The following is a 12,500-nucleotide window of genomic DNA, read 5'->3' as shown; positions in this document are numbered from 1 at the left end:
CGCGCAGGTCCCGCCCCTCCACATCAACAGCAGTGATGTGTTCAAGGGGAATGTGCCCGCGTGGAATGTCGCCATCGCGGCTCGACTTGCAGTACGTCAGCGCCGTGTCCGTCAGCCTGAAGAAGCGAGTGCGAAACCCTTTGTGCCGCCCACCCCTCTTCTTCAGCCATCCCCCCATACGCACCACGCCGCCAAACTTGCCAATGCCGACCCCCAGCCCGTCGCCGCCCTGCTCTGCCGCAATCCGGGCTGCGCACCCGCGAGCGATGCCCAAGTTGCGCTCTGTTGCCACCGTGAACGGGTGTTCGGGTCCCAGCGTGCCCATGAACACTGCCACCGCCTCCTCCACCATGCCGACGCCTCGTGCGCCGTGGCCCTGCTTCACCAGCGTCGTGCCCAAGTTCGCCAGCGCCAGCCCAATGTCCGGGTGCGCGTCGCCGAGCACAGCGCGCTTGATGGCGAGATCGCGCTCGTAATACTCAACGGCGCGGGCAAAGTCGCCCCTCTCATCGTATGCGTTGCCGAGGTTTCCCACCGCCATGGCCGTGCTCGGGTGCTCCTCCCCAACCGTCACCAGGAAGATGGCCAGCGCCTTGTTGAAGCACTCGATCGCATCGGCGTACTGCTTGCCCTCCAGCAGCACCGTTCCCAGGCTGTTGTACGACTGCGCCACCAGCGGGTGCTCCTCCCCCAGCGCCCGGCAGCCCGCCCGAATCGCCCGCTCATACAGCGCCACCGCCTTGCTCGTGTCGCCGTTGTTGTCGTGCGCAAACCCGAGCGTCTGCAGTGCACACGCCGTGTCGCGGTGGTCCTCGCCCAGTGTGCCCACCAAGATGTCCACGGCCCGCTGGCAGCACGTGACGCCTGTTTCCGCGTCCCCGGCCTCCGCGGCTGCGCTGCCGATGTTGGCGTACGCCTTGGCCGTCAGCGGATGCTCGTCGCCGACGGTGGCGCGGAAGATGGCCAGCGCCTTTGCGCCGCACTCCGCAGCCTGCTCGTAGTCGCCGTTGCTGCGGTGCGCCTCGCTCAGGTTCACGTATGTCACGCCCGTGTCCTGGCTGTGCTCGTGGCCATGGGCCAGCGCCACGCCGAGGTCCTTCATGTGCAGCTCAATGGCCCGCTCGTGCTCTCCAAACTGATCCAGCACCGCCCCCACCTGTCCGCACAGCAGGCCGTACAGCTGCGTCTCCGTCTCGCCCGACTGCTCAAGCTCGTCGACGAAGGACAGCGCTGCCTGCAAGCACCACTGTCGCATCTGGTTCTTGACGGCCTCGTCGAGCGCAGGAAAGCCGACGCTGGCGCGGATGGCCCCGAAGATCATGTCCCTGTCCTCGGCTTTCCAGGCCTCTGCTTTCTCTGCCTGCACGTCCACCAAGGCATCGGTGACCACGTCAAAGTTCTGTGCCAGCGCCTGTCGGAGCTGGCCACGCTCCCCCTTTGGCAGCCTGATCTCCAGCTCCACCTCGGGCTGGCTGATGCTGCAGAAGATTTCCCACAGGCACCACGCGCGCGTCAGCGGCACGGGGTTGTTCCAAGGCGTCAGCACCAGCAGCACTTTGCCGATGGATGCGATCGAATCCTTGAACGTCGTGCTCCACCTGCAGCGTTGAGTTGTGGGGTGTTGGGGGGGGGGGGGTGTCGAGGAGGGGTGTGAGATGGTGTGAGTGAGTGGAGTAATTAAGAGTGTGGTACAGTGACATGTGACGTTGTATGCGGGGGCCGATCGCCAAATCCCATATGCATACGCACACAGAGGGGGAGAGAGGGAGAGGGAGGGGGAGAGAGAGAGTGTGTGTGTGTGTTTGTGTGTGTTTGTTTGTGTGTGTGTGTGTGTGTGTGTGTGTGTGTGTGTGTGTGCGTGTGTGTGTGTGTGTGTGTGTGTGTGTGTGTGTGTGAGCCGTTGTGCTGGACCATGTGCGTTGCTCTGACCCCAACAGCCATCGTTATCGCTCAATCAACCACACACACATTCACACACACACACACAACACTGACCACTCTTGGGGGAGGTTGGCGGTGACGTTTTGATGCTGGTTGTTCATGAAGAGATCGAACCAGAAGTGGGTCTTGCGGCCATGCTTGCTCTCCTCCTCCTCGGCAAACTCCAGCAGCGTGGTGAGGACATCCACGATCTTGTAGCGCCACGCATGCGACACAAACACGGTTGCAGGGCGCACGTCATCACTGCCGTTTTGATCCCGCATCACGTCAATGTACGCGCACTGCTTCTCCTCTGTTTGTGGCACAACAAACTCCACGCACGCCTCCTGCGTTGTCATGTCCTTGTGCTTCTCTGGAAACGCCGTCTCAAGGCCCTGCAGGAAGGACCGGATCGCTCCCGCAGACACCCCATCCGTGTTGATGCCGGGTGGAGGCATGATGGCTGTGCGCGGGCGTGGTTTGGTGTTCTGAAGTCGGGAAGAATTGCAACATCACCCAGCAACATTCGAATGCTTTGGGTGTGTGTGCGTGTGTGTGTGTGTGTGTGTGTGTGTGTGTGTGTGTGTGTGTGTGTGTGTGTGTGTGTGTGTGTGTGTGTGTGTGTGTGTGCGTGTGTGCGTGTGTGTGTGTGTGTGCGTGTGTCTGCCTCTGCCTCTCCCTCACTCTCTTAATCAAATCCGCACACGCACGCACACGCACGCTTGAGAGCTGTGTTTAATGCTGGGAAATAGACACGACCAACAGAAGATGTCTAGAGATGGCATTCATTCATGTACACAGGGAGAAACATCGAGAGCAGCTACATCAAGACAAGCACAGGAAGAAGAACAGGCAATTGCACGAGCATGGACAGGAGGTACACGCACACGCGCGCACAATACAATAAACCCACCAACTACGCGCGCGCACGCACAGCCAAGCGGGCACCATGGGCCTAGAGTCGCCTTCGCCATAGCAATCACTGCCATCACCAGTCGCTGTCAGCAGCACCAGCATCCACCAGCATCCACCACAACTAGCATCAACATCACCCCTTGCACCACAACACCACCACAACTAGCATCAACATCACCATGTCAACCTCCCCCCCCCCAATCACATCACACCACCACCATCAATAGCAATAACACCACCACTTTGTCATGCAAACGTCCATCTGTGGACCTTCTGGCGATAGGTGCTGTTCATGTGCTTGTCGGAGGTGTGGATGATGGAGTCTGTCACGGTGGGAAAGGCCAGGGGAGGGTTCAGCACGCGCACGGGCACGCCAATGTCTGCCAGCCGGGGCCAGGCGTGGTCGACGGGCAGGTGTGCAAACGCCGGGTCCGCCAGCCACGCGTGCATGAGCCGCACGGCCTCCGTGTCCACCACAAAGGCAAACGTGCCGTACGTGGCGTTGGCGGCGTTGTAGCAGATGCGGTCTGCAACGTTGGGCTGCGCAGAGATCTCCGTGTCAATCTGGATCCACCCAGACGTCCACTTGGACACGCGCGGGTACGTGCCCTCGCGCCAGACGGTGCCGCCAAGCAGCAGCGCGCCGCCGGGCGCAACAGACAGGAACTGCCCGCACCGCTCGTTCGTGCGCAGGATGTGGTCGAGCTTCTCTGCAAAGCCGGGCCCCAGGATGGTGTCGTCCTCAAGGAACAGGTGCAGCTGCGGCGCGTCGGCGGACGCGTCTGCTGCCAGCAGGATGTCTCCCATGGCCCGCAGGTACGCCAGCCGCAGCCCAATCACGCTCGGGGACGCCGTCGGCGCGTCGCTCTTCTCAAAGTTGCCAATCAGGTCCTGGAACAGCTGCGGCCCGTCAATGCCGGCCACCATCTGCGTCGTGACGCCCAGCGACCGCAGCGTCTGCGTCAGGTTCGTCGCCCGCCGCACAGAGTCCGGGCGGCTCGGCAGGTACACGGTGTATGCCTTGAGCTGCGCCAGCGTCTTCGGGTGCGTCGGCGCCCGCGTCGGGCACTCGCGCAGGTCAAGGCCGCACAGCTCGTACTGCCGCGCCGGGTTGTGCACGCACATGCGCTGCACGAGCGTCTTGGTGTCGTCGGGCATGGGGATGGGCAGGTGGAAGAGCGGCAGGCGCATGGCCTGCGTGGCCGCGTGCAGGCTGCGCATGTCCTCGGGCGTCTGCAGCGGACGCACCGTCACGGCCTGCACAAAGCTGCTGTAGAACCTGTGGTGCACGGGGGGCGACATGGCGCCCATGGGCTTGATCACGGTGCCGTTTGCAGCAACGTCCCAGTACCGGTGCATGAAGGCCCACTTGAACCTGCGGTCAATGTGCTCCATGCACGACACCTTCGCCACGAGCTGCACAACATACGAGAAGGCGCGGTCGCCGCTGTGCGGCAGCATGCCCTGCGGCAGCTCCTCCGTACCGGACGGCAGCATGTTGAGCAGCTTGGCGGTGATGACGTGGGCCGGGCCGAGGCAGAAGGGCGCAACGTCCTCCGCAGGGCTGTCCTCGCTGTCGCCGACGCGCATGCCCGCAAACAAGGGCTTCGACGACGGCATGTGCGTGGCCAGCTCCACGAGGTTGTTGAGGTTGACGTACGTATCCGCGTGCACCCGCAAGAAGTGCGTGTATCGGCTGCCCAGGATGGACTTGACCTTGTCCCACATGCACAGCACCTTGGCGATGGGCGAGTCCCGCTGCGAGCACTCGGGCATGTGCATCACCATGTCCTGCTCCAGCGCGGCATCCCCAAAGCAGCCCGGGCGCGAGCCGTCCACCACAAACTTGGCCGTCGCAAACTTGCGGGCCACCGTCCCTGGCGCGTACCACGTGTCGAGGATGGTGGGCGCCAGCTGCGCCGCGGTGTCGCAGTCCGTGGCAATGGCGATGAACACGCGCGTGCCCTGTGCCGCCGCGTAGTCGAAGGCAGCCTGCGTCGACTTGGGCAGGGAAAAAGTGGCGCCAACGCCGCTGCCCGCCATCGCCACGGCGCACACGCAGCACATGACCACCACGACCGCCGCCGCGGCCGATGACGTCGATGACAGCGGCAACGGTGACGTGCGCCGCATCGCTCGTGTGTGTGTATGTGTGGGAAGGGGGATGAAAAGGGGAGGAGGAGGAGGAGGAGGAGGAGGAAGGCGGGATGCAGCAGTGTGGGGAAGCAGTGTGGGGAAGCAGGCGCACACTAAAAGGAGGTTTCGCGCGCAAACGCAGGCGCAGACGATGCGAACGAAGTGGAACAGCAAGACTGAGTGTGAAATGAATGGATGGGTGAGTGAATGAAGGAGTGAGTGGGTGACAAGGGATGGGGGGGTGAGTGAGTGAATGAAGGAGTGTGAGAGTGTGTGAGGTGGTGCGTGAGTGCGGGTTGCTGGTGGTGTGAGCAGCGTGACTGCCGCAATGGATGGATGGGATGGATGACGTTTGTGGCTGTTGTTGGTTGTGTGTGTGGGAAAACGTGAGAAACCCTGAATTCAGGGAACGGTTTCTCGTGCGGCAGCATTCCACCGCGGATGGAGGGGCTTGTGTGGGGCGATGCGTGGCTGTCTCTCTCTCTCTCTCTCGCGTCCAGCAAGTCTCAGTGGTTCTCTCTAATAAGCTCTAAGAAGAGGTGTTGACGACGGAAGGACGGACTGGGTTCACATCACGACATACACAGGACTTTCTTGTCTTGCCACCAAATGAACACGCTCGACAACAAAGCTCCAATCACGCGATGAGGCGATGCACAGAACAAAACAGCAAGCAAAGTGCCAACGCTCCAACGTGCAAGCTCCTCGTGAACAAAGGGTAACGGTGTGTCGTCACACAACAAAGGCGGGGGAAACTAAATGGTAGGATGCAGGCAGGCAAACAGACACACACACACACACACAGACACACACATGCACACATGTGGCTAGAGTTGCGCTGTGAGTGCTGCTTTGTTCACCTTGACAAACACTTTCGCAAATGGCAAGACCTGCGCCTCTTGTGAGACTACATACTCCTCAAAGTCAAAGGTGCCAGGTGTGGGCGCTCTGGTGGATTGGTAGCCCATGCGCTTTGTGACTTGGATGTAGTGGGTGTTGCAGCCTTTATGCAGCGGTTTGCCCCAGAACTTCTTGCACTTGTTTTCCCCAGACGATGGGTAGTCCTTACTCCTGGTGATCGGGTATGCGAGGCCGACGCTGACAGCGCACAGGAGCATCACGTGCTCCCCGTCTGCGTTGGGCGGGCGCCAATTCCCAGTCAGCAGGGTGGTTGCGTAGCCAGCCGCGCAATTGGCTTGCGGCGTGAGGTAGATGCCAGCACCAAAGAAGCCAGGGTCGTTCGGGTTACTGAGGTTGGCGGTACCCGCGGCGGTGATGTCGTCGGCGACAGCCTCGTCACAGCCGTGGAAACCAATCAGCACGTTGACGTGCTTCACGCTGTCGGGTGTTTCTGCAAACTGCGTCTTGAGCCGATTGAGCATGCCTTGTTTCTCCGGATCGCCAGCCCCAAAGTCCTTGTTGAAGGGCTTTTGACCACCACGACGAGTCGCCGATTTCTTCATTTCGGTGTGAAAGGCATCGAGCATTGTGGTGGACTTGGTCATCTCTACGCGCGACAGGGTGAGGCCCGGCGCCATCTGACTCTCTATCCACCGGTAGAGGTCTGTGTCTGGTGGCAGCGGTGCTGAATACACGCCATGTTCACTCGGTCCGCTCCACGGAAGCTGCTCATCAAAGGTGTCATCAAGCCGCCACGCGCGGTGGTGCCACTCGTGATCGCGCAATTGCCAGGAGGGCATGACGGGTGATTGTTGCGTGGGTGCTTGCAGCAGCAGATCGCCAACGCGATCGGACACTGGGTTCTGGCCTTCCCTGTGGTGCGTGGACGTGACGAGCTCGTCTGTGCCCTTGTCCGTCAGGGCCTCGAGCTTGTGCGCGGCTGGGTGGTTTTCGTGGCGCTTCAGGTGTTTCGTGCTGAGGACGAGGTGGACATGGTCAATCCCCCTTGCTTCCTCTTGCAGCAAACACAGCACCTACCATCAGTACCGCAAGCGAGCAGAGGATGAGCAGAGGATGGGATGAGGGTGAAAGATCAAAGCTGGCCATTCGCTGGTAAGCGATGGGCACAACAACGCAAGCTCACACACACAACATACATGCCCACAAGCACTCACATTCACTCACAATCGCTCACAAACTGACTTTTGTCATGAATGGCAGGGCCTTGTGCTCTGCGCCGCCGGGTGCCCTCACCCACACATCCACTTCTCGATCGCCCCGCAGCAGGCCAAGGCACTGCACACCATCACGCTTGCAGCAGAAGGCATTCTTCCACACCCTAAGGTTTGTGCCAAACGAATTGTGCAACAAAGTCTGCACGTGCGGGAAGAAGCCCGGTGGTAACGCAAGTGCCTTGCTCTCGACCACCAGCAGTCGTCCACTGTAGACGGGCCAGAAGCCCGTTCGAGGCCAGGCATCGTCAAGATCGACCTCCTTCTCAACATGGCTCGGCAGCATGAATTGCCGCTGGCCATCGTCCGAAGGCGGCAGCTCGAAGCAGAGGAGCGTGTGCTGCAGGACGTTGATGACGAGGTCTGCGCTAGCAATGCCTCGGAATGCGGTCTCCAGGTCCGTGAAGGTCACGACGCCTTTCGTGGTAATGGAGCCTTGTTGCACGCCATCTGGCGTCAGCGCTCTCCCCAACACGTCATGAAGCAGCCAGTTCGGGTCGACGAAGATGAAATCCGCCAAGGATGGGGTGTTGGAATACCACAGAAGATCACCGCGCGAGTGGAGGTACCTGTGGACAGAAATTCAGAAGCAGGGGAGCAGGTGACGGGTGTGAGCGCGCAACGCACGATTGAGGGTTGAAGGGGTGGGGCATTTTAGTGAACACCTCAACCGCCACGGCGCGTGCACACACACACACACGCACACACAGACACACACACACAGACACACACACACACACACACAGACACACACACACACACGCGCGCGCGCGCGCGCGCGCGCGCGCTCGCCCGTTTTGCCTGCCTGAGTGTTTGGTGAAAGGGGTCCTCGTGGATCATCGAGATGAGGTCGATGCCATTCCCGCTGCCTCGAACAAAGTCCAATAAATCATCCACGCGCCACATCGCCTTGCTCTTCGCTGCTTTCTTTAAGGCCCCTGCCACTTCATTCACCACCTGTGGCACCAGCATTTTGAGTCCTTTCAGCCACCGCCAATGGTCAACAAGCTGTGATCGGAGCACGTCAAAACCAGCCTCGCCACCCTGATGACAGTTGAGCGGGGTAAGAGTAGCTTGGATATCGATGATGCTGCCGAAGGTGTGCTGTAGGTGCGCGACCATCGCTGCGCCCCACGGCGGCTGCCCATTCGCATCCACAAGTCTTTTCTTGCGAGCAAGGTCTCTCTTGGTGCCCACAATGAGCACTCGCGGCTTCACCTCTTCCATGGCATCTTCTGTCTCGCCGCCGCCCGCCGTTGCTGAAGCGGCTGCCATGCCTTGCTGGAGACGTGTGCAGATGAACTGCAGCCAGTAGTTGGCGCGCTCCTTCACATGTTCTTTCGGCTCAGACAGGTCGACACAGACGACAAAGGCAGCGAAGCGATCCGACATCATCAGCGTGTGGATGACGTGATATGCGAGCTGCCCGCCAAAATCATACACGCGAAGAGACGCAGCGTTGTCACCGTCGTTGCCTTGGCTTGTGGTGTCTTTCAACTTCATTTCACAGACTCGAATGCCGGGCGTGCGCTCGTTTCGGCGGTCTGGGTCATTTGCTGGTTGGAAGATGGTGCGTGTGAAGCGGCGAAACAGGCTGCCTGGCAGGGACTTGATCATGGTGCTTTTGCCAATGCCGTAATCGCCGCATACAAACACCTTTGCTGTCTCAAGAGGGACGGAGCCGGTTTCAAGCAGCTTCAGAAGATCGAGCTGCTCTTGATAGGCGGCTTTGGCGGAAGAGTCGAACCTGTCCTCTGTTTCGAAATCACTGAAGAGTGCAGAGTGGACGGTGAATGAGGGGAGGAAAGAAGATGGAGTGGGACGGGTGTTTAAAGCAAGAACAAGACTGGCACACCATTGCTGTACGAACTCACGCGAAGACAACGTCGAAGTGTGGCTGCTTGGTGCGGAGAGTGGCCAGTGCACGGGCGACGGCGGTGGAGGATTTGAGCTTGTCCTCGTACAGCCTGTGATGCCGTGAAGAGGGAATGTGAGATGAAAGAACTTGAACTGAGGTTGAGTGCGGGGGGGGGGCGTGTGCGTGGAGCGAGGTGGCAAGCACACGTGACCTCACAGAATCTTGGCCTTGGCGTCGATGCCTTGCAGCTGCTTCAGCACATTCACCATGCCAGACTCCGTGATACCATTGTGGTAAATGCTGTTGGATGAGATTAAGATCAGGTGAGTTGGCAACAGGAACGAAGCGGGTCACTGTTGCAGGCAGGAATATGCCCTGCTTGCTTGCAACATGTTCGCGCGGCGGCAGTGACAGCGCAACAGCGACGCAGCCCATTTCCATCCATACATGTACATGTGTGCGTGTACACACTCACCCGAGCCATGTGAGGGTCGTGTTGTGCTTCAGCATCTCCGCCAACGCCACGGCGCCCTCAGGGCCGATGGAGTTCTCACTCAGGCTGTCAAGACGGTATGGTGGATGCCACACAGGGGGATGATGCCACATGGGTGAGAAAGAGTGAGTGAGTGAGTGATGATGATTGTTGTAGGTGTCAACACAGTCATCAACCACACATGTGCACGTGATAAGGTGCAGCGGCAGTGACGCAGCATACATGTGTGTGCATGTGTGCGTGTGCGTGTCCACACTCACCCGAGCCATGTGAGGGTCGTGTTGTGCTTCAGCATCTCCGCCAACGCCACGGCGCCCTGGTCGCCGATGGAGTTCTCACTCAGGCTGTCAAGATGATATGATGCCACGCAGGGGGATGATGCCACATGGATGAGGAAGAGTGAGTGCGTGAGCGTGATGATTGTTGTGGGTGGCAACACAGTCGTTGAACCCCACCCCACCCCACCACACATGTGCACGTGATAAGGTGCAACAGGCAGTGATGCAGCATACATGTGTGTGTGTGTGTGTGTGTGTGCATGTGTGCGTGTCCACACTCACTGGAGTTCCTTGAGGGTCGTGTTGTGCTTCAACATCTCCGCCAACGCCACAGCACCCTCATCGCCGATGGAGTTGCCATCCAGGCTGTCAAGATGATGTGATGCCACACAGAGGGATGATGCCACATGGGTGAGGAAGAGCGTGATGATTGATGTGGGTGGCAACACAGTCATCAATCCACACATGGGCACGTGATAAAGGTGCAGCGGCAGTGACGCAGCATACATGTACATGTGTGCGTGTACACACTCACTCGAGCAATGTCATGGTCGTGTTGTGCTTCAGCATCTCCGCCAACGCCACGGCGCCCTCAGGGCCGATGGAGTTCTCACTCAGGCTGTCAAGACGGTATGGTGGATGCCACACAGGGGGATGATGCCACATGGGTGAGAAAGAGTGAGTGAGTGAGTGATGATGATTGTTGTAGGTGTCAACACAGTCATCAACCACACATGTGCACGTGATAAGGTGCAGCGGCAGTGACGCAGCATACATGTGTGTGCATGTGTGCGTGTGCGTGTCCACACTCACCCGAGCCATGTGAGGGTCGTGTTGTGCTTCAACATCTCCGCCAACGCCACGGCGCCCTTATCGCCGATGGAGTTGTTGCTCAGGCTGTCAAGACGGTATGGTGCCACACAGGGCGATGATGCCACATGGATGAAGAAGAGTGAGTGAGTGCGTGATGATGATTGTTGTGCGTGGCAACACAGTCATCAATCCACACATGTGCACGTAATAAGGTGCAACGGCAGTGACGCAGCATACATGTGCATGTGTGCGTGTGCGTGTCCACACTCACCCGAGCCATGTGAGGGTCGTGTTTTGCTTCAGCATCTCCGCCAACGCCACAGCGCCCTCAGGGCCGATGTCATTGCCAAACAGGCTGTCAAGTTGGTGTATTGTCACGCAGGGCGATGATGCCACTTGGGTGAGGAAGAGTGAGTGCGTGCGTGAGTGATGATTGCTGTGGGTGGCAACACAGTCGTTGAACCCCACCCCACCAACCACACATGTGCACATGATAAGGTGCAACAGGCAGTGACGCAGCATACATGTGTGCATGTGTGCGTGTACACACTCACCCGAGCCATGTGAGGGTCGTGTTGTGCTTCAGCATCTCCGCCAACGCCACAGCACCCTCATCGCCGATGGAGTTGTTGTTCAGGCTGTCAAGACGGTATGGTGGATGCCACGCGCGATGATGCCACATGGATGAGGAAGAGTGAGTGAGTGAGTGATGACTGCCGCGGGTGGGTGGCAACACAGTCATCAATCCACACATGTGCACGTAATAAGGTGCAACAGGCAGTGACGCAGCATACATGTACATGTGTGCGTGTACACACTCACTTGAGCCATGTCATGGTCGTGTTGTGCTTCAGCATCTCCGCCAACGCCACAGCGCCCTCATCGCCGATGTTGTTGTCCCACAGGCTGTGCAGGCACACAAGGAAACGCAGGGAGCGAAGGTGAACACAGGTCCAAACATGCGCAAGCAGGGGAGAAAAGGGGTGCAACGTGCAACACCGCCATCCCAGTCAACCATGCATGTCACACGATGCAGATTCATCATCACCACGCACAGGAGCGTTTCGAGGCAGGTGTTGTCCTTGAGCGCCTCGGCCACCGCACGCGCCTCAATGACGCCGAGGCCATAACCACCCAAGCTGTAATTTCAAATGGTGTGTGTCATGCAATGGGCAAGAAGACTGAGGATGAAGAGAGCAAAAACATGAGGGTGCCAGTCACAACCTGCCACAAACACACATCGTGTGTCTAGGCGGTGCGAGGGGACAGGACACGTACACGTGAACACCCAACAGCAAGCCACACCAAGCTCATTGCAACACAAGGACAAGCCAAGCAGCAGAGAGAGAGGGGAGAATAAGCACAAGCACAACCACAAGAAGTGTCCTTGTGTCCAACACATGCATGCATGTTCCAACACGTCGTTTTGGTTGCTTTTGCACTCACCCCACATTGTCCCCACACGTGTTGTTGGCGATGGCCCTGATCTCTTCCTTCACCCCATCCTTCAGCTTCGTCTGCGCCAGCAACGCCTCCACCTCCTCCCTCGCTCTCTTCTCTCCGCCGGACATGGCGACGGCGCGTCGTCTTTTCTCCTTGTGGCTTGTTGTGACGTGTTCGTGAGTGACTGGAAGAAGACGACGACAAAATGGACGACGACAACTCAACGCGCTGCTTTGTTTGTTTCCTTTGTTTTGTGTGTGTGTGTTTTGCGACTCAGCCATCTGGACGATTCGCAAAACCTTACAGAGGTTATCCGCACAGCAGCGCTTCCGTGGAAGATGTTCGTCAACAATCTCATTCGAGCCCTCGTTGTCGACAGAACACAACAAACAAACAGGATGAAGTGCCTCCAGCCAACCAGCAGCACGCAACTCGCTTTGTCGCGCCGAAAGGAACAACAGCCGCTCCTCCCAGCATCTTTTGGCTTGCCTGGGTCGGACAATACACCAATG

General features: G+C 58.8%; 3 protein-coding genes across 3 annotated transcripts in view; all 3 read right to left on the bottom strand.

The window, feature by feature from the left end:
* The window catches only part of PTSG_08730 (uncharacterized protein), a 2,602-nt gene extending 191 nt beyond the window's left edge, over window positions 1-2,411 (bottom strand). The window contains exons 1-2 of the mRNA XM_004990058.1: window positions 1,996-2,411; window positions 1-1,598 (exon numbers count right to left, since the gene is read on the bottom strand). The exon at window positions 1-1,598 is cut by the window's left edge and continues 191 nt beyond it. Of these exons, the coding sequence (XP_004990115.1) occupies window positions 1-1,598; window positions 1,996-2,378 (1,981 nt within the window). The 5' untranslated portion in view covers window positions 2,379-2,411. The remainder of the gene's footprint in view (window positions 1,599-1,995) is intronic.
* A 538-nt stretch (window positions 2,412-2,949) lies between these two features.
* PTSG_08729 (uncharacterized protein) lies at window positions 2,950-5,346 on the bottom strand. The gene has a single exon (XM_004990057.1). It carries the CDS (start codon window positions 4,966-4,968, stop codon window positions 3,082-3,084), a length of 1,887 nt encoding a protein of 628 aa, XP_004990114.1. The 5' UTR covers window positions 4,969-5,346; the 3' UTR covers window positions 2,950-3,081.
* A 131-nt stretch (window positions 5,347-5,477) lies between these two features.
* Window positions 5,478-12,226, bottom strand: PTSG_08728 (uncharacterized protein). The gene is made up of 10 exons (XM_004990056.1): window positions 11,992-12,226; window positions 11,601-11,684; window positions 11,368-11,451; window positions 11,100-11,183; window positions 10,817-10,900; window positions 9,178-9,261; window positions 8,978-9,070; window positions 7,909-8,871; window positions 7,075-7,672; window positions 5,478-6,905 (listed from the first exon to the last, which is right to left on the bottom strand). The coding sequence occupies exons 1-10, from the start codon at window positions 12,114-12,116 to the stop codon at window positions 5,799-5,801; spliced, it is 3,306 nt and encodes a 1,101-aa protein (XP_004990113.1). The 5' UTR covers window positions 12,117-12,226; the 3' UTR covers window positions 5,478-5,798.
* Between the last annotated feature and the right edge of the window lie 274 nt (window positions 12,227-12,500).

This window comes from Salpingoeca rosetta, assembly GCF_000188695.1.
Source record: "Salpingoeca rosetta unplaced genomic scaffold supercont1.25, whole genome shotgun sequence".
Lineage (NCBI taxonomy): Eukaryota > Choanoflagellata > Craspedida > Salpingoecidae > Salpingoeca > Salpingoeca rosetta.
This window is presented reverse-complemented; position numbering and strand designations above follow the sequence as displayed.